The sequence below is a fragment of the Berghia stephanieae genome, chromosome 6 (genome assembly GCF_034508935.2).
Source record: "Berghia stephanieae isolate SIO BIC M18660-M18661 chromosome 6, UCSD_Bste_1.3, whole genome shotgun sequence".
Lineage (NCBI taxonomy): Eukaryota > Metazoa > Mollusca > Gastropoda > Nudibranchia > Aeolidiidae > Berghia > Berghia stephanieae.
Window position 1 is genome coordinate 10,941,991 of NC_088365.1, and position 23,053 is coordinate 10,965,043.

Below are 23,053 nucleotides of genomic sequence, written 5' to 3' on the forward strand. Positions count from 1 at the left end.
TGGTGATGATGATGATGATGACGATGACGATGACGATGATGATGATGATGATGATGATGATGATGATGATGATGATGATGATGATGATGATGATATTACCTGAAAGGGTGGCACGCGTCTTAAAGCCATTAAAAAAAAAAACCAAAAACAAAAAAAAAAAAAAAAAACAACACAACAATCTAAGTTTAAGTCGATATTAAAATCAACTCCGGCTGTAATGAATGGGACGTCACGAGGTTTTGAAGACAATAATGTGTGTGTGTGTGGTGGGGGGGGGGTGGATTTGATTAGGAGATTGTTGCTTTTGGCGCCGGGGCGGGGGGGGGGGTGGATTTGATTAGGAGATTGTTGCTTTTGGCGGTCGGGGCGGGGGCGTGATTGGATGGTGGGGATCCTCTCTTGTGGGAGAGTGGATGGTGGTGGTGGTGGTCGTGTGGGGTGGGGGCAGGGGCGTTGCCTCATGGGTAGTTGTGAGGGTGGGAGATAATCTTTGTAGTCTCTTCTATGAGTTAATATGCCTTTGATATTGAAGTTGCGCGGCTATAGGGAATGAGATTAGCGGGAGAGTAGCGTCCCTTGATTAGACGTCACCTTACAGAGAGAACGTCAAATGAATGGTTTTGCGCATGCGTCTCTCTCGTCCTCGCTTTCGGTGAAGTGTCTCATGCCGCACAACTAACATGACGTTCTCTCTCTAATAACTTTTCCGCTCGAGACTTCCAATCAAGGGACGATACTCTTCCGCTAATCTCATTCCCGATATGGTCCGACTCTCGCCTTCAGATCAAAAGGTCCAGGGTTCGAGAACCGCTTTGAAAGGCGCATTGTTGTCCTTAGAAGATCCTTTCTATTCACAGTGTCTCACCGTACTCGGGTGTTAATTGAGTACCTAGCCATTAACGTTTCAGAAAAAAAAAATATTGTAACGATCGAATAATTGGTCCTACATAATAAGCGTTGCTGTTGGCTTAGATCTTTGTATAGTGCTTTGACCACGTTTAGTAGATATTGCTCTATATAAAAGCTCAATTTTTTTCTTGCCTCAGGTGTCAGTTGTGAACTGCTAATAATGAAGAACCAGTAATAAAAGGGAATTTAAAGTTAATTCAAATCGACTAGAGAATATGATGTTGCTGTACCATAATGCAATAGTGTGGCCATGTAGATAGGCAGACTGGTAGGAAGATGTGTAGGTAAATAAATAGATATGTAGATAGATAATAGATAGATAGAATGACATATAAATATAGATTAGTGGATGGATGGATTGACAGACCAATAGATAGATAGATAGATAGATAGATAGATAGATATATAGATAGGTAAATAGATATATAGATAGGAAGATAGGTAGATAGATAGATAGGTAGATAGATAGATAGATAGATAGATAGGTAAATAGATATATAGATAGGTAGATAGATAGGTAAATAGGTAGATAGATAGATAGGTAGATAGGTTGATAGATAGGTAGATAGATAGGTAGGTGGGTAGATATATAGATAGGTAGGTGGGTAGATAGATAGATAGATAGATAGATAGATAGATAGGTAGGTGGGTAGATATATAGATAGGTAGGTGGGTAGATAGATAGGTAGGTGGGTAGATAGATAGAAAGATAGATAGGTAAATAGATATATAGATAGGTAGATAGATAGGTAAAAAGGTAGATATATAGATAGGTAGATAGGTTGATAGATAGATAGATAGATAGATAGATAGATAGGTAGATAGATTGATAGATAGATAGATAGATAGGTAGATAGATAGATAGATAGATAGATAGATAGATAGATAGATAGATAGATAGATAGATCGGTAGGTAGAGATAGATAGATAGATAGATAGATAGATAGATAGATAGATAGATAGATAGATAGATAGATAGATAGATAGATAGGTAGGTAGGTAGGTAGGTAGGTAGGTAGGTAGGTAGGTAGGTAGGTAGGTAGGTAGATAGATAGATAGATAGATAGATAGATAGATAGATAGATAGATAGATAGATAGATAGATAGATAGATAGATAGATAGATAGATAGATAGATAGATAGATAGTAGATAGATAGATAGATAGATAGATAGTAGATAGATAGATAGATAGATAGATAGATAGATAGATAGATAGATAGATAGATTAGATAGATAGATAGATGGGATAGATAGATAGGATAGATAGATAGATAGATAGATAGATAGATAGATAGAGATAGATAGATAGATAGATAGATAGATAGATAGATAGATAGATAGATAGATAGATAGATAGATAGATAGATAGATAGATAGATAGATAGATAGATAGATAGATAGATAGTAGGTAGATAGATAGGCACATAGGTAGATAGATAGGTAGGCACATAGGTAGGTAGATAGACAGACATGTAGATGGGTAGATTGATATTATAGTTTCTCTTATCCCATGTCTGATTCTCTCAATCATCCCCTTGTCATTTAATTTCAATAAATGCATTTAAAATCGCACCTTATGTGTCCATTACATCGATTTTATATATCGATTAAGATTCTCTCTATACATTTATTGTATTTATTTTGCTATCGACATGTCATTATTATTGCGTTGCAGAAGCTCGATATTTTCGATTAGAACCGATTATCCATGCACTGTGAATGAATGACATGCCCAAATCGATATAATGCCAAATCGATACGGTGATTAAGATGCTTAAATCTGAACGCAGTGTTAATCAAGGTAACGATCGTGCCATTCTTTTTCATCGAAATGAGCTGATATCGATTTTCTAACAATACAACTTCCGTTTTGTACTACAACCAAAAAATAAAACGAATGATAAAAAGGTATTATTTTCATTATCGTTGAGATAAAATGAAATCAAATGGAAATATAGGAGTGGATAGAAAAATATTGAAAGATAGAAAGAAAAAGAGAGGGATCGTGTGTGTGTGTGTGTGTGTGTGTGTGTGTGTGTGTGGAGAGAGAGAGAGAGAGAAAGAGAGAGAGGGCGAGATAGATAGATAGATAGATAGAGAGAGAGAGAGAGAGAGAGAGAGAGAGAGAGAGAGAGAGAGTGGTTGTAGAAGGGGGTGGGGGAAGGAATGTAAGAGATAGAAATACATAAGTAGAAGGATAGAGGAACCGTCAGTGGGGGGGGGGGGGGGTTCCGATTCGGAGAGACAGAGAGAAGGTAGAGAAAGAGAGAGTAGAGAGAGAGAGAGAGAGAGAGAGAGAGAGAGAAAGAGAGAGATAGATAGAAAGTAGAGAGAGAGAGAAATAGAGAGAGATAGATAGAGTAGAGAGAGAGAGAGAGAGAGAGAGAGAGAGCGAGGAAGAGAGAGAGAGAGAGAGAGAGAGAGAGAGAGAGAGAGAGAGACGTATTGTCATGGAGATAAGGGGGACTCAGCTAAGTTAATTTTAAATGGTGCTATTGGCTGACGATAGAATTACCATAACGTGCAGGAAAAAGGGAAGGAAATGTTTTAGGAGAGGAGAGAAAACAAAATAAATTCCACACAGGGGCGTGGCTATATTGGTTGATTTGGTGCCTGGCACCGCATCCGTCTTTTTGAAAATGGAATACAGCATTTTAAAAACTAATAATGAAACTGAGAAATGGTATATAGTCTACCACCTCTTATTTATTAAAGTAAGTTGTTTTCTTTTGTATTTCCAAATTTAGCATGTTTTAAGTAATTTCCCTCTGAATCTGGCACCGCCCTATACTGTAAGCACGCCACGCCACTGATTCCACAGCATTTCCACGTGAATTGTCCCTGCCAACTCATGACATCCTACAAAGATAAGCCAAACTCCAGCCAGTATTTCATTTATTTTTTGTTCTGACAAAACATCTTGATGTCGTTTAGGCCTGAAAACTGTCTGTCGTTTGTCAAAGAGTCTTAAACCCGGGGCGTCTGAGATTAATGTTCTCCTTACCAACCATAGGAAAATCGTCACATTCTTTACGATGCAACCGACAATTTTCTCATTCTGATTTCTCTTGTACATCACAAAATGTAAAGAAATGCTTTGATTACAGCTATAAATACTAAACACTGTGTTGTAGAGTTCAATTACTACTTTTTTGTTAGTAAGAAATGTCTATTTTTCTGTTGGGTGGGAGTGAATTTTCGGGGATATTCTAAAAATAGCTGGTAAGGAGAGAGTTAAATAAATAAATACATAAAATAAAATTCTCTTTATTCATTCTATAAGGTTTTATTTTATCTAGGGTCTATTCCAATGAAAGACTGAGATAACCCAGGCGTGAGCCGCAGTGCAACACAAGTCGTCCTTCAGAGACATAAGACCCATGTAGCCGGAGTTTATCCCGGTTTCTATGGCGTGCTAAATGAACAATAGCAATTGCTTGCTACCCATTGGATAGGACGCTAGTCTATTGCAAAGTACCTTCCACCAGATCTAACAGACCCAGCTACCCAAACACTGCTGGCTGGACAGGCCCGGGGGGTGGGGGGGGGGTCGGAAAAAAATCTCGACTGCCTCCGGGATCAATTTGTAAAAGCGCCTAAAACCGTGGCCTTGGTAAAGTTATGGCCTGACACTGACCGAAAAATGACGTCAAAATGCCAGTCTTTGGCCACAAAAGAAAACAAATCGTGAGTTGTATTCAATAGTTCAACCAATGAAATAACTTGTTTCCATGAGCTCTACTAACGACAACTCACTAGACGGTGCAAAAACCAAATAATGAAGTCAAACTGCCAGTCCTTTTGGATTTCAGTGTCAGGCAAAAGATAGTATGCGCTTGGCTAAGAAACTCATAGCATTGCCATCCGGAAGTATAAAGGACCAACACACAAAACTGTGTGTATCCATGAACGTTTATAGTCGGGTTAATACAGTTCAGTGAGCATTACTCATAAACGCGGATGGCAAAAAACAATAACAAAGACCAGAGTGATGTCATATTCGTTCTATCTATAACATAACGATGACTACGCTAAAACAGGGTTAAAACTATTTCTGACGCATCGCCTGCTCCATGTGGTATTTTTTTTTTCTGTTAAGCTAGATGAAGAAAAGCTTAGTGGTCTTATGGTATGACCCTCGCCATCGGATCGGAAGGACCAGGGTTCCAGACCCGCTCTGAGTGGCCCTCAGAATTGTGAAATTTTGGTCTTAGTCAGTTTTATAAATAATATTCATTCTTCCCAGTAACACAGACAAATTTAAACAAAGTCGTAAATGTTTGTATTATAAATATTAAAGAAATGTAAGTTTTCTTAGGAAATTGAATGGAAGCTTCAATTTATTAAACGAATACAGGTTTTGGGTTTCCCCTTTCAACAACATACGATTCAATATAGATGTTGCTGCTTGAAGACGAAGAATAACAATAGGAAAATGATTGGAAGCTGTGATTTAATAAACAAAAACATATAGTGTGGACGTTTGGGGTTTCCCCTTTAGCAACAGAACACGATGAATGAAACATTACAAACGAATGAAAGTTCACCTTAATAACGTCATTCTCACATCTCTCATTGGGCTGTAGTGTTTCATTCATCGTGTTCTGTTGATAAAGGAGAAACCCCAAACGTCCACACTATATGTTTCTGTTTATTAAATCACAGCTTTCATTCATTTTCCTATTGTGAGGCAATGTGGTCTAGTGGTATGACACTCGCTTTCGGATCGGAAGGTCCTGGGTTCGAGCCTTGCTCGGCGCATAGTTGAGTCCTTAGAAAAGACTCTTTACTCACATTCTCTCACCGTCCTCATGTGTAAAATGAGTACCTGGTCGTTAACAGCGTTGTCTTTGTCCGAAAAATTGTAATATCGCCTAACAGGCGGCATGTCCCGTCCTACATGTTAAACGTTGCTATTGACCAGGGACCCCTTGTAAAGCGCTTTGAGCACATTTAGTGGATATTGCGCTATATAAAAGCTCAATATTATTATTGTTATTTATTTCTTCAAGCTTCAAGAAGCAACATTTATATTAGTCACAATGGCAAAAAATGTGTTTTGTTTTCACCATTTGTGAGATTTGCTCTTCAAACAAAATACTTTCCATGATAATGATCACCGTATTCAAAAATCGATTCGGTGACAGGTCGTTGTCTGGTTGGAAAACACGTTTTCGTCTGCAGGAAATTAGCTACAGATCGATTGTCTCAACACTCGAAATAAGACAAGGCCTCTATTTTGTTTCCTCTTCACATGTACTGATAAGGATAACAATATAAATAGAACCCTTGTGCTTTGCTCTTTTCTGTCCGGAGTTGGGAATGAGACCCAAATTTCAACACGACCTTGAGAGATTTTGCTATTTTGTTTAATTGACTCTTTTATTCCATTGAGGTTTTCAACTCAGACAATGCCTAATACTCTTCAACAGTCGTAACGTCACTTCCTTCCTAATGACGCATGGTAACTTAGTAACACTGGCTCTAAACTACTGGAACAATGGCGGACGCCCGTACAAAATAGTTCTCCGGCGAGCATAAAAGCATTTCCAGAGGAAAAAAAAACCCATAAATTTGATCATGTTTTGACTTTTACACATTATGATCACAAGGCATATGAAAAGGGAATGAAAAGTTCTAGCCAGCATGAAGAATAAAAAGTAATGATTTTCTTTGTTTAGAACCAATATGGCCGCTGTTGCTGGGCGACGTGACATCCGACTATTGAATCGAATTGAACACAAACGGTAGATACCTACATGTTTACTTTTGCTTTTGACGTGGGCCTTGTAAATCGTTTTGCACATAACTTAGTGGAATTTCTGCTAAATAAAAATATATTATAATATGTATGATAACGTGTTGTTTTTCTTTCTTCTCTTTTACAGATGATTCGGCAGAAGACGAACTACCCCCTGGTCACGACATCGGTGACAACTTTGGCACACCTTCGTCGTCATCTGTCTGCTTTACCCTCCAACCGATCAGTCCATACCCGAAAATGGACACGCCTCGGCCCCCTCCAAGGACTCACCGTGGAATGACTCTAGCTGGTCTTCATCAGAATAACTCATCAGTATCATCTAGGGGGCAGACGAGATCATTAGAGGAACACAGCGGTGAAAACGGAATTCCTTCGGAAAGAGATTCGTCGCGTCAGATGATTTTCAAACAGCCAACGGACAACAAAACACATAGTGTGTCACAGAACGACTGCGTGCTGTTGAGTATACATAAAAATACCACTGGATCGACTGGCGAAGTAGTCAGAAATAATAGCAATAATAATAACAACAATAACAATGACGATTGTAATAATAATAATAATAATGATAATAGTAACGGTGTCTACATTATTGTAAATGATAACAAATCTCTCACATTGGGCAAAAATGAACATTTGCAGCAACAAACACACCAAAATATAAACGATAATAACAAAATTTCCGCTCAAGATATGAGTCACCGAGATAAAAATAGTAGAAAAAGTAGTGTCAATAGTAATAATAATGACAACAATAATAAAAACAATATTATAACCTCTCAGCTATTGAATTTCCGGAAACCCCTGTCCATTCTCCAAAGGAATATTCACCATCTTTCACTGCGAACATCTAGCGTTTCTAGCAGCTCCAAAGGTGGACAAAGTCCTTCACAATCACCTCAAGGTAGAGACGGTTCACCACCGGGCAGTTCAGTGCCTTTTGCGGCGTACTCGCCTCAGCAATCATCATTATCTCCACCTACCAGCAGCAATGCTACCAATTCCTGCAGCAGAAGCCCTGGTGGGCTGTCACATTCTTGTGAGGACGTGAGCACAAAAAGGAGAAACTTCTCAACCTCTTCTCTCCCTCATGGTCTCATGTCATCTACAATTGAGGAAGTCGATGACAGTGACGGTAATTCTCTTAAAGGCCTTAACTTTCATGGTGCGTCATTTCCTTACCAGCGTCCACCATATCCTCGCTATCACAATTCACAGAAGCAGCAACAACAGCAGCATTCGACGCTGGGAGATTCTGTAAACGGTAACGATTACTACCTCCAAAAATCGACCTCGTACACAAACAGTAACAGTAGCATGACAACATCAACCCCAACCGTCACTCCTAGAGCATATAGAACTCTCAGACGAGAACCTTGCATAGCTGGGATGAACTCTCCACCCAAACCACACCGAGCTATTCTTTCCCCATTGATACGTTCGGCAAGCGACAACCTCAGCAGATCTTCAGCTGCTCTCAAGGACGTCGACATCGTTGGAGAAAGCTTCGAATCTCGTTACCCATGGCAGCGTGACGTCAGCATTCAATGTTTCCTTGATGCTAATGCCGTCAGCAACAAAACGCGAGATCATTATCAACAATATAATCATTATAACTACCATCAACAACAACAACACAATCCCCACGAACTATACCGATCTGCCTCAAGCCCGGCAACCTGCCCTTTCTCTAGATCAGTTTCAATCTCATCAAACAGCCCCACCTCTTCACCTCCTCAGCCTGCTCGTAGATATGGATTGTCCTACACGTCCGGAAGCTTCTCCAACTCCGATCTCATAAGCTACGGATACAACTCCATGTCCATTTCTGAAGACCGTACACAAACCCATTCTTCTTCGTCTTTCGTTAGCCCTCAATCATCCCAACACCAACCCTGCCTCAATCGTCGTTCCGCCTTGCCTCCGAGTTACAGCTTAGATCAACATTGTTGCAACATTTGTATGGGTGGTGGTGGTGGAGATGCGAGCTGTTCTCCGCCGAATTTTCACAACAGACGCGCCAACTTTTCCAGGCGCCCAAGACCAAACTCCATGGGAGCTGTTGAAAATATAAGGTATGTAGTATCTTAATTTCATTTCATGAATAATAACACCATTTTAATAGGCTCCTGTGTCTTATCCTGCATGTAAGCATTGCTGTTGGCTTTGAACCCTTGTAAAGCAGTTTGTGCATGATGGATAATACGCAAAGACTAATATCCTATAGTTATCGTTTAGTTATCATCTAATTTCCTATTATCTATTGATTGTTAATCATTATCTTTTATCCCACTAGTTACCTATTAGTCATTTCCATTGCGGACTCAATCTAGGAATAAAAGATCGCTAAAATACACTTTTACTGAAGAAAAAGGATAGTTTCTATAATGTGTCGTTGGAAAGGGGGGGGGGGGGTAGAGTTGTATTGAATTATGGAAGAGTAAGAATCTTACTGATTGTAATTAAACAATGGAAATATGTTACATCTCAATATTATTAGAACTCTTCGCGATCAAACTATGGTTTTCTTTGTTTGAACGATAATAACTTAATAAACAGTAGATCAATAACCAGATCCGTTATGATCTGATCCTTTCTTTGAGCTTTTTATATAGCGCAATAGCCACGAATCGTGTTCAAAGCGCTTTACAAGGGCCCCCTGGCCAACAGCAACATTTAACACGTAGGACGGGACATGACGCCTGTTAGGCGATATTACAATTTTTTTGGACAGAGACAGAGAGTGTTATGACACTCGCTTTCGGACCGGAAGGTCCTGGGTTCGAGCCTCGCTTGGCGCATAGTCGAGCCCTAGGAAAAGGATCTTTACTCACTTTCTCTCACCGTACTCAGTTGTAAAATGAGTACCTTGCCGTTAACAGCTTTGTCTCTGTACGAAAAAATTGTAATATCGCCTAACAGTTAAGTGTAGCTGTTCGCCAGGGACCCCTTGTAAAGCGCTTTGAGCACGTTTAGTGGATATTGCGCTATATAAAAGCTCTATTTTTTAATGCTCTATTTTTAAAACTGCAATAGAAAAAACTATACTTTGAAATTAAACGTCTTTATTAAGCGGTTTAAAAAAATGATTGAATGGTGAAGTGAAAGGTTTGATTTAAATATGAATTTATATGGAGCTAAACAGGGAAAAAAGATGTGTTTTTTGGGGGGTTTTTTTGTTAGCTTTGTTACACACATTTCATTTTTTTTATGGAGGGGGGGGCGAGGGGTATCAGATATTTCAAACATACATATATAATGTTTATAATGTTTGTATTATCAAACTATTGGTTTCAAAGTAAATTCATTTATTATAATTATACACAAGCAAGGAATTGTTATAATACAACGAAAGTAAAATTGGTGCATATTGATCATCCATTTTTGAAAATCTATTTGTTTTGTTTTTTGCATTTTTTTTTCTATTTTGTATGTTATTAGTTTCTTATTCTTTGTTTAATTATTTTTATTTTAAATCTTTTTTGGTCATTGTTTTCCTCCTAACTTAAATCTGTGTCATTCTAGATTCTGTGCCATTCTAAATTTCAGTTTGACATAACAAATTATTTCCCCTTGGGTTAATGATATGGAATCTATATATATATTTCTATTTTAAACTTTTGCTTGCCTTTCTCTCATTATAACTATACAATAATGTCATGGAAACATCATAGATACACCAATTTTATTTTCATTATGTACAACTTATAACCTCTGAACTTTGAACCCGTACTCACAAGTCGATTAAACCTAGACGATTCGTCCTTGACCCTTCTTGTAGGTACCAGCATGAACTGACCAAGTTCAGAGAAATGCACAAGGCGAGAGGAGACCGCAAGTCCGACCCCCAGCTGTGCACGTTCTCCCCGGTCACTTGTCGGAAACGGATGGTCACTGGTAGTGTGGACGAGCAAGGGTCCATGTCTGACCTTGAGTCCATTCTAGAGTATCCGGGTGACAGGTATGTGGGTTTGTGATTATGATTAATTATTATAACAGTAATGATGATAATGATGATGGTAATCACCATCATCATCATCGTCGTAGTTGTCGTCGTAATTATCATTATTATTAAAATTGGTATTGTTATTATTATTATCATCGTCATCATCATCATCATCATATCATCATCATCATCATCATCATCATCATCATCATCATCATTCATCATCGTCATCATCATCATAATTTATCATATTATATATTATTAATTATTATTATTATTATTTTATTATTATTATTATTATTATTATTATATTAATTATTATTATTATTATTATTATTATTATTATTATTATTTATTATTATCATCATCATCATCATCATCATCATCATCATCATCATCATCATCATCATCGGGGTTTTTTTTTTCGTTTATAAAAAATTAGGACTCCAGTTAAAGTCGAGTGTATTGTTATTGATTTTTATAGACCTTACAGTATTATAGGACTTGGTAATGATAGTCCTATCGCAGACCTACTCTAACATGGATAACCTTACTTTTAACTAAAGTATTATAAGGTAGTTGAGCAAACAATAACTCGACAAAATGTTTTTAAAGACATTTTGGTGATCGCAGGGGTCATTATCGAGAAATTATATATTAACGAATAATAAATGAGTTATTTCCCTTTGAATGTGGCAATTGAAACGCATTATTTATAATTTAATTTCCTTCACCGAGAGTATCAATAGTTTTTAGAACATCAATCAAATGATGAAACGTAATTAATTTTTAAAACAACACGGAACGAATCGTATCTTTATTTATTTATTTATTTATTTATTTATTTATTTATTTATTTATTTATTTAATATATTTAGTTAATCAGTTCTTTATGTATTTATTAATCGATGTACGCCGTATGCTTTATATATTCATTTAATTATCCGTATGTTTTTACTTATCTATTGATTTATCTAGATATCTATTTATATTACTATCTAAGGAGTCTGACCCACAAAAACATTGAGAAAACTAGATAACTGCACGATAAAACAACGATGTACCGCAAATCATAATTGTTGCATGACGAAGTAAGGGAAATAATCCCGTTTTAAAGGTCGTTCAATGAAAATCATTGTTATCGCCCTTCCCCATTCGAGCTGAATGAAAAATGAATGAGATGTTGTAATGGTAGTGTTGCCTTAGCTAAGAAGCTCACAGCATTGCCAGCCGGAAGTATAACGGACCAACACACAAAACTGTGTGCAACCATGAAGTTTTATAGGCTGGTTAATACAGTTTAGTGAGAATTACTCATAAACGTGGATGGAAAAAAATAATAACATAGACCAGAGGGACGTCAACTTCGAAGTATCTATATTTTTCATGAGCTCATTAACAAGGATGTGCTACTACTTATATTTTCCATAGAACTTTTTAACACGTAGTTGTAAAAATAACTGTATTTTTTTTAATCAATAAATAATATCCCTCACATATAATGAAACCCTTCTTATAATGATTATATATCATTATACTGCATCCTAATGAATGACAAAGTGCCAGGGTCCGTTCTCGTGATGGAAAAGGTTAGTATTCGTTGAATAAGATAAATAGAGGGGGCCAAACAGATCGAAGTAACTAAAAAGGTTTTGAAAATAACCCAAAATAGTAACCGTTGAAGGTGGAACTGACTTTCTTATTAAGAGCAATGTAAATATTGCTGCTCGAAGCTCGAAGACATGCATAACAATGTGAAATTGAATGTAAACTTCAATTTAATATAAGAAAACAGATAAAATGAACGTTTTGGGTTTCCCCTTTATCAAAAAAAAAACAGGAGGAATGAAACACTACAGTTTTGTTGATAAAGGGGAATACCGAAACGTCCGTCTTATCTGTTTTAGTATATTAAATTGAAGCTCACATTCAATTTGACATTGTTAAAATTTATTAAGAGCAGAGCGCTAAAAGCGATGCGATACAATCTTCATTTAAGAACTGCAATAGATTGCGTGTTACTTTTCCTCATTGGTCTAATAGAAGAAAAAAAATATATATGAATATTTTGAAATCTAAATATGTGACCATTCGTGTCAAAACGGTATTAAGTCGGGATGAACCAGATGCTAAATAGCCAAAATTAATGCTAAATTGGCCAAAAATAGGAATCACCGGCATTGGTACCCTGACATATGATATTCATTCTTCTCAATAAAACATTCAAACTCAACCCAAGTCTGATATTTCTAGCTATAAATTCAAATGTCATCATCTTAATCATTCCGACATAATACCGTTTTGAGACGGAGGGTCACATATATCAATGAGTTACAATTTCTTTCCTGATTAATCTCAATTTTACTTTTTCTTTTTACTTTCCATCGTTTTAACTTCCCTGTTTTAGACCCCCTAATGACTCCATTACTAGTATAGATAGTATGCAGATGACGTCACTCAGGCCTTTGTTATTGTTTTTGCCATCCGCATTTGTGAGTTGTTCTCAATAAACTGTATTAACCAGACTATAAAAGTTCATAGTTACACAGAGTTTGTGTGTTGGTCCGTTATACTTCCGGATGGCAATGTTGTGAACTCCTTGGCCAAGCGCATTCTATCTATATCAGGCCGCCAAGGAAGTCAAATCCTTCGCTCAATCTCTTTATGTCATTAATCGCAGCTATCTATTTATCAGTCTATCTATATATCAGTCTATCTTTTTTATCAGTCAATAAAAATATCTATCTATTTATCTATCTATCTACCTAACTACCTACCTATTCATCCATCCATCCATCTATTTATCTATCTATCTATCTATCTATCTATAGGGAATGTGATTAGCGGAAGAGTAGCGTCCCTTGATTGGACGTCACCTTACAGAGAGAACGTCAACTTCTAAAAAAATCGCTGAGAAATTATTTATCTAACCTCGCGGTTTCACAGGAAGCGAGGACGAGAGACGCATGCGCGAACCATAATGACGTTCTCTCTCTAATAACTTCTTCGCCGGTGACGTCCAATCAAGGGACGCTACTCTTCCGCTACTCTTATTCCCTATCTATCTCATTGTCTATCTATATATAAAAGACATTCAAAATTTACAGGACGCCTATTTGCGATGTCCGCTGACTTTATTTTCTGTTATTTTCATTCATTCATAGACCATGGGACATTTCTAGACACACCAGTATGACGTCAGTGGATTTTGACGATGACGTATCACGCATCATGGACAGCGGCGTCCTTGGCAACGCAGCACCGGAAGTCCTGGAGGATTACCATAAACGCGATGACGTACTTCCGTCCCCGAGAGTGTCCCCAAAGTACTGGGCGACATTTGACGAAGACGGAGACATCTCAGGGAGCGACGACTCTGCCTGTAAGTCTGAAATACGTTTCTAGTTTCAGGGTAATGCCCTTTTTCAGGATATAACAATTTTGCCATTTAAAGATGAAGATAGAATATGCTCCAACCCTTGTAAATCAGATTAAAACCAATATTATTAACAGGGCGACTTTGTAGTCTGGAGATTAAAATTTAAATTAAATTACAATTGAGATTTATATAGGGCAGTATCCACTAAATGTGCTCAAAGCGCTTTACAAGGGGTTCCTGGTCAACAGCAACATTTGATATGTAGGACGGGACATGCCGCCTGTTAGGCGATATTACAATTTTTCGGACAACGCTGTTAAGTTCCTGGGTTCAAGCCTCGCGCTCGGCGCATAGTTGAGTCCTTGGAAAAGGCTCTTTACTCACATTCTCTTATCGTACTCAGGAGTAAAATGAGTACCTGGCCATTAACAGCGTTGTCTTTGTCCGAAAAATTGTAATATCGCCTAACAGGCGTCATGTCCCGTCCTACATGTTAAATGTTGCTGTTGACGAGGGACCCCTTGTAAAGCGCTTGGAGCACGTTTAGTGGAAATTGCACTATATAAAAGCCCAATTTTAATTTTTTTTTTTTTTTTAATCCGAACCAACCAACGGCTAGCTCTGCTCTAGCCCATCGGTCTTTTGCTTACGACATCAAAGTTGGATGTCTTTTGAAGTTGTTTCAAGTGACCATACAGTGTGTTACTGATGCTTGGATTTGGTGCGGCTGTAATGTGGTCTATTACATCGTTTTTAAAATCATGTTTATATTATGGGGTTGGACTTCGTTACCAAGTTGAAATGTAATCGCCTTCGTCTCGAAAGTCAACTGCAAGATCAATTTATCAGCTTTAGTTCTTATCTTATCTTTTGATTATGTGTATAATTAGCGTTGTTCGTGTACTGTGTTAGGGTTTAATCTATGTTATGCGCCCAGAGCCCTCCTGATGAAGGGATGTTTGGCGCACTATAAATCTGTACCATTATTATTATTATTATTATTATTATTATTATTATTATTATTATTATTATTATTATTATTATTATTATTATTATTATCTCCCCTTCTACAGGTTTTGCTGAGAACGGCTTTTCATTCCGACAGAAGAGCCGCAATTCAGCAAAGGTAAGTCTTTTTTTTTTCTACATTTTACATTGAGCTTATTTCTTGTTTTTTTTATCATCATCCGTTGGATCTGGGTCAGCCCAGATACTGTCCTTTTGTTGGTTAGGGCAGCATCATCATCATCATCATTGCCTATTTCACCCTGGGTCAGGGTATAGGCCACAGACAAAGAGTTTCCATCCTTCTCTATCATCATCATCATCATCATCATTGCTGCCTATTTCACCCTGGGTCAGGGTATAGGCCACAGACAAACAGTTTCCATCCTTCTCTATCATCATCATCATCATCATCATCGCCTATTTCGCCCTGGGTCTGGGTATAGGCCACAGACAAACAGTTTCCATCCTTCTCTATCATCATCATCATTGCCTATTTCACCCTGGGTCTGGATATAGGCCACAGACAAACAGTTTCCATCCTTCTCTATCATCATCATCATTGCCTATTTCACCCTGGGTCAGGGCATAGGCCACAGACAAACAGTTTCCATCCTTCTCTATCACCATCATCATCATTGCCTTTTTCACCCTGGGTCAGGGTATAGGCCACAGACAAACAGTTTACATCCCTCTCCATCCTGAGCTAATTTTTAAAAACTCGTTCCATGTCTTATCACTTCTCTGAATATCAGCTCTTTAATTCGAAGCTGCTCGTTTGGAGAAGACGCCATCGGGTCAGCAGAGTCCTTTTGGCTTTGTCTGTTGTACTTCATAAAAATTATATCATTGCAGAAACTCTTCGGTCGCCAAAGCTAAAAAAAAAAAAAAGGATTTGATTTGTCCGTTTGCGTTTCTGTAACGGTTTGAGTTTTACGGAAAGGGGTGTTAACCCTTCGACAACTCCCAACCTGGAGGACCAGGTGACTCAAAGATGGGGGGAATCACACACCATTAGTCGCCTTTTACAACCCGCTGTCTTGGCGTTGAGCTATTCTTGCACCTTCTCATCAAGACAGAATAATATTAAAAGACAGGCGGATACATTTTGATTGACACTCCTTGATCGACATTTATTTGTTTTTTTTTTGTTTTTTTGAATGGTAATAATCTTAGCGTGATATTATACTTTGTGTGATACCTCATGCATGATACTCATTGCGAATTTTTCATGAATAACTATCCGTGATAGATACATTTTGTGTGGCAATCTTTGTGAATTGCGCGAAGGACTTTGCGCAATCCTTCCATATTTTTTATGCTGCTTTAAATTTTTTTGTGGGCTGATATGTGAAGCTTTATGAGTGATACTCAATCTTGAGTCATTCTGTGATATTTCTTACAAGAAGATGTTCTCTCAGATTTAACAGAAGTTTGATATATAACGTGTACGTCTTTGTGTGTGTGTGTGTGTGTGTGTGTGTGTGTGTGTGTGTGTGTATCTATGGGCATCACTACATTACATATGAATTCATAGCTTCTTGAACAGCTGACGCTTTCTCTTTAGCTCTCTCTCTCTCTCTCTCTCTCTCTCTCTTTCTCTCTCTCTTCATCTATTCTATATATATATATATATATATATATATATATATATATATATCCCCCTCTCTCTCTCTCTCCCTCTCTCTCTCTCCCCCCCCTCCACCCTGAGCTGTCACTGTTGATGTTGATATAAACAAAATAAAACAATTCACGATGCACTTGCTGATCTTGTTTATCTTCATTAACTATTTTGTTAACGCCTGATTGCTTTAATTATTCCGATGATATATTATCTTCCCGAGTGACTGTGCTATGCGTTGAGATTAAATACTCACAACATCCTCCAGCCGATATAACTTACCAATACACAAAACTATGTGTAACCTAACAATTTTAGAGTCTGGTTGATATAATAGAGAATTTATATAGCGCATTATCCACTAAATGTGCTCAAAGCGCTTTACAAGGGGTCCCTGGTCAACAGCAACATTTAACATGTAGGACGGGACATGACGCCTGTTAAGCGATGTTATAATTTTTTTCAGACAGAGACAACGCTGTTAACGGCCAGGTACTCATTTTACACCCGAGTACGGTGAGAGAATGTGAGTAAAGAGCCTTTTCCAAGGACTCATCTATGCGCCGAGCGCGAGGCTCGAACCCAGGACCTTCCGATCCGAAAGCGAGTGTCATACCACTAGACCACTATAATAGTATGATAAGAACTAATCTCCAAAACGGCTGTCTAAAACAATTTATAAATAACCGAGTGACGTCAATTTCGTTCCTTCTATATATTGCTCTATCTCTGCTTGATTTTGTGGGCGTGAATTATTATTGATGGTCTTTTTGTGATGAAGGAATTTGAACCGCAAGATAAGTTTTAACAAGAGATGAAGTGAGTAGGAAAGTGCCAGAAGACAATAGAGAATAAAATATTTTTCGTGGCTGGTGGATATGTATAGATGGATATGTCATTATGATTAGGGTGTCAGTATAAGTGAGGGATATTTTTTTATTGATTAAAATAAAAATTCAGTTATTTTTTTATTACAACTGCGTGTTAAAAAGTTCTAAGAAAAATATAAGTATCTAATAGCAGACCCTTGTTAATGAGCTCATGAAAAATATAATACCATTACTACATCTCATTCCACTTTTCATTCTGTACTCATGGGAAAGGGCAATAACAATGACTTTCATTAAACGATCTTTAAAACGGGATTATTTCCCTTCTCTCGTCTTGCAAAAAATTATGATTTGCGTAACATCGTTACATTGTGCAGTTAGTTTGAACCCGCGACCTTACTGGTACGACAACTCCGCCTGGCCGGTGAGAGCGTGACTCTACCGTATGGGCTATCCACGATCAAACCCCCATCACCGCAGGGAGAAAATGTTATTCTCTATTGTCTTCTGACACTTTCCTACTCACTTCATCTCTTGTTGTTATCAACATAAGTGCCTGCTCCACTCACGTTTCTGAAGATAAGTTTTATCGCTTTAGAGTTCGTCCTGGGTAAATGAAGTCATGATTATTTGTTTCTCATGCCCCCTCCACCCTGCTGCAATGATTGGGTAGCTGTGTAGGTCCGTTCTGACGGAAAGTACTCTGCGATAGACTAACGTCCTATTCACAAAGTAGCAGTAGCAAGCAAAAGCAACTGTACGTTTCACGCAATAGAAACCTGGAAAAACTCCGACTCCACGGACTTCTGAAGGACTTTTTTTTTACCCCCGACTTAATACTGTTTGTAAACGATAAGTCACAAATTAATTATTTTGTTCTTCAGGAGTTTTTTAAAATGAGTTTTTATATAGCGCAATATGCACTAAATGTGATCAAAGCGCTTTATAAGGTCAACAGTAACATTTAACATTTAGGACGGAACACGACACTTGTTAGGCGATGTTACAATTTTTTCGGACAGATACAACGCTGTTAACGGGCAGGTACGGTGAGAGAATGCGATTAAGAGCCTTCTCCAACGACTCAACTATGCGCCGCCGATCGAGGCTCGAACCCAGGACATTCAGTCCGATCCGAAAGCGAGTGTCATACCACTAGCCGCAGGAGTTGATGACAAGGACGGGGAGTTGTAAGCCGCGACCTTGTAAGATTCACATAATATCTAATCTAGTTGTCATGGATGACAGGCGCTTCCTTCTGATGTTGGCAGCCAGTTCCTCTTCATTAGCATAGGTACTACGACTCGACTTACACTAGATACACCGATCTTGAAGGTTAGGATCTAGACTGACTTAAGGGGATTGCCTTTAAAAAAAACCGAGCTTTTATATAGCGCAATATCCACTAAACGTGCTCAAAGCGCTTTACAAATGATCCCTGGCCAACAGCAACATTTAACATTTAGGACTGTCAGGCGATATTACAAATTTTTGGGACAGAGACAACGATGTTAAAGGCTAGGTACTCATTTTACACTTGAGTACTGTGAGAGAATGTGAGTAAATAGCCTTCTCCGAGGACTCAACTATGCGCCGCCGAGCGAGGCTCAATCCCAGGACCTTCCAAAAGCGAACAAATTATGAAAGAAGCAAAAAAGCAGTGCAGCGCCGTATAATGAGCTAGGGCGAGTTAACTTGCTCAAAGTCGCACAGCGCGGAGGGTAGTCGAACTCGGTACTTTCCGGGTACGATGCAAAGACCATACCGCTGAGCCACGCCCCTCCCCCCTCCATTAGACCACATAGCCGCAGGAGTTGATGACAACAAGGACGGGGAGCTGTAAGCCGCGACCTTGTAAGATTCACATAATATCTAATCTAGTTGTCATGGTCGACAGGCGCTTCCTTCTTATGTTGGCAGCCAGTTCCTCTTCATTAGCATATGTACTACGACTCGACTTACACTAGATACACCGATCTGCTCGGCGGTTGGTGTTGAATTGATCTTTAAGGCTATGTGGTCTTGTGGTATGACACTCGCTTTCGGGTCGGAAGGTCCTGGGTTCGAGCCTCGCGTTCGGGGCATAGTTGAGCCCTTGGAAAAGACTCTTTACTCACATTCTCTCAAAGTACTCAGGTGGAGTACCTGGCCGTTAACAGCGTTGTCTTTGTCAGAAGAATTGGAAAAGCGCCTAACAGGCGTCATGTCCCGTCCTACATGTTGAGCGTTGCTGTTGACTCCTTGTAAAGCGCTTTGAGCACATTTAGTGGATATTGGGCTATATAAATCTCAATTTGTTTATAAGGTTAGGATCTAGACTGACTTAACCCTCTCCTTACCACCTATTGGAGAATCGTCACATTTGTCACGATGCAGCCGTCACTTTTCTCATCCAGATTTCATTTCTTTTAGATATAGCTAGTGGTAGTAGTACTAGTAGTAGTAGTACTAGTAGTATCGTTCGGCTACACTTCTAAGTTCAAGGTATCAATCCAGGTTCGGAAGTCATCATCACATTTGTTGATGGTTTCAAATCCCCCTTCAAGTTTTGTCTCTGGGCAATCTAGTACGAGGTGGTTTGCATCTTGTGGTGCTTGGTTGCACTTTGGACATGTTGGTGATTTGCTATAGCTATAAAAACTTGACATTCTGTAATAGAGCTCATATTGTCTAACAATATTACGTATAGAATGTGCTTGTTGCTTTTCTGTTTGAGTAAGAAATGTCTGTTTTTGTGTTGGGTGGGTGTGACGTTTTGGGGGAAATTTTGAAAATGGCTGGTAAGGAGACGTTAAGGGGATTGCCTTAACTCACTCAATCCTAGAGATTTTTTGCTTCTTTTCAAAATTGGAAAAAAAAATCTATTAGAAATGAGCATGTGCATAGTTAGAAAGTTTTATTCAACTATCATTAACATGTAAAAACTAAAAACATTAGCTTTGATACTACACCTTTAATAATTTGTCTCAGAAAAATTTAATAAATAGGCATGGGGTAAATGTAACCCGGATAAACTACGGATATAGTCGGTGTTAGGGTTGAGTGAGTTGATAATTGTGTATCTGCTTCATTTGTGGCGACGCGTCGATGTGGTAAACTATGAATTTGACTTGATCTAGACGACGGCAATTAAATTGAATGTTGAAATAATCTGAAGGAAATTTAAGTGTTTTGAAGCGTTAAAAAACAAAAATTATTCTCCTCATAAAGACAGTAGTTATATTAACTCACATCTTAGAAGTTAAGCTATAAATCTAGTAATACATAGAATTCAAAAGAAAAGTTTGAAATAAATAAAATGGTCAAAATTAAGAATTTTTTGTTAGGGGGGGGGGGGAGGTCGCTCATTGAGAAATTGTTTTTATTTTTCTCATTAAAACATCTAAATGTGACCCAAACCTCAAGTTATTGGCTAGACATATTTTTTTTTCAACCTAAATTCTTCTTCTTCTAGGTTCCATGCCTGGTCCAGGCTTCGGATACTGCATGAATTATCTCTCTCCATTCCTCCCTGTCTCTTGCTTTTTCAAACAGCTCTTGGATTGTTAGGTTGGTGAAGCCCTTCAGTTGGTCTATGAGTGTTTTTCTTTGTCTCCCCCGGGCGCGTTTACCAGGTATTTTTCCACAACTTGCCAGGTATTCATTCTTATCTTTCCTTACTATGTGTCCGAAAAAGGATAGTTGTCGATCCACTATTAAGGGCATTAGTTTCCTTTGTTGGTATGTTTGTTTTAGCACTTCTTCGTTCGTTTTGTGTGCGGTATACGATATTCTCTGCATCCTTCTCAAGCACCACATTTCAAAAGCTTCAATGTTCTTTTGTGTTTCTGCATTTGTAGTCCAGCTTTCGCATCCGTAGAACAAGATTGGCCACACGTAGCACTTCAAGACTCGGAATCTAATCCCGAACGACATCTGTTTGTTTTTCAAAATGTTTCCCAGGTCCATGAAGGCCTGTTTGGCTTGAGTTATTCTTGCTCGTATGTCTCGGTTACATCTTCCATCTGTTGTCACTATTGAACCTAGGTATTTAAAACTTTCTACGTTGGTAAGCTGCTCGCCGTGAATCGTTATATTGCAGGTGTTGTTGTTTTGCGGGTTTTTCTGTATTACCATGCATTCTGTTTTGGTGATATTCACTTCCATTCCCTTGGCTTCACTATCTACTACCAATTTGTCAACAATCTTTTGAAGTTGGATTTCTGATGTTGCAATGAGTACCGTATCGTCTGCGTATCTTATATTATTTATGTTGTGACCTCCTACTTTTATTCCCTCCATATTATTTATGCCCCTCATGATTGTTTCTTGGTATAGATTAAACAGATCTGGTGAGGCAACACACCCTTGACGAACTCCTTTCTTAATAGGAATGGAATTTCCTGTAGAGTTTCCGATTTTGATAGATGCCTGCTGGGTGTAGTATAATGTTTGCATGAGTCTGAGGTCTTTCTCATCAGCGCCAATGGAGTGCAGTTGTTTTAGTATTTCTTCGTGGCGTACTCTATCAAAAGCTTTTTTGTAGTCGACAAAACAGAGGTATAGTGGGGTCTGAACCTGTATAGCTCTTTCACTTAAAACACGGAGGAGGTATATTGCGTTCCTTGTCCCTCTGTCAGGTTGGAATCCATATTGTTCTTCTGCGATTTCGGGGTTAATCTTATTCCTTAGCCTGTTGATAATTATACGCAACAGTATTTTGTTGATGTGACTTATTAAACTTATAGTTCTAAAATTTTCGCATCTGACTGCATCTGCTTTCTTTGGTATTGCTATGAAAATAGAGTTACAGAGATCTTCTGGAATTTTCCCAGTATTGTATATATTGTTGAATAATATGTGAAGTTCATCAATTGCTAGATCTCCTAGGCTTTTTAATACCTCTACAGATATTTCATCAGGGCCTGTTGCTTTACCATCCTTCATTCGTTCCATGGCATGTTCAATTTCACTTTTGGTGATGTTTGGTCCGCTTAATGGTTCTTTGAATTTCAGTGGTGGTTCATTTCTATTTGGATCATTGTACAGTTCGCCTATGTATTCTACCCATCGGCTTTCTATATGTTGTTCTTCAAATAGCAGTTCCCCTTGTTTGTTTTGGATACAACTTCCTGCTGCTTTGCTTTTCCTTTTCCCTGATAGTTCTTTTATTCTTTGGTGAACTTGTTGGGGGTTGGGTTTGTATTCTCTTTCGATTTCGCAGCATTTCCAGTCTAGATAGTTCTCGTGTGCCTCGATGCATTTGGATTTAATGTGGTTGTTCAATGTTTGGTATTCTGCAGACCCTCTGTTGCATTTTCGTCTTTCTTCAAATAGGTTTAGAATTTCATTTGTCATCCATTCCTTTTTGCTGTTTGTTTGAGCTATTGGTAAATGCTTTTCTGTAGTTGTTCTGTAGTTCTGTAGTTTCTGTAGTTTTCTACTTAAATTACCCACCGGAATAATTATAGCCTTTGGATGCGATGGGTCACATTTCATTATATTATGCAATGACCGATTTTTCTACAATTTATTGGTTTTTAAAAAAAAAATTAGCTATCTAGACGTTTTGTTTGACATTTGAAGGGCTTTGAGTTGACATGAGATTGTTGTGTTCTT

The 23,053-nt window shown here is 38.2% G+C and overlaps 1 protein-coding gene across 1 annotated transcript in view; it reads left to right on the top strand.

Annotated features, from left to right (window-relative positions):
- The window catches only part of LOC144974466 (uncharacterized), a 452,079-nt gene that overhangs the window by 200,752 nt on the left and 228,274 nt on the right, over window positions 1-23,053 (top strand). Inside the window, exons 2-5 of the mRNA XM_078917354.1 lie at window positions 6,799-8,749; window positions 10,456-10,635; window positions 13,785-14,002; window positions 15,073-15,125. Of these exons, the coding sequence (XP_078773480.1) occupies window positions 6,799-8,749; window positions 10,456-10,635; window positions 13,785-14,002; window positions 15,073-15,125 (2,402 nt within the window). The remainder of the gene's footprint in view (window positions 1-6,798; window positions 8,750-10,455; window positions 10,636-13,784; window positions 14,003-15,072; window positions 15,126-23,053) is intronic.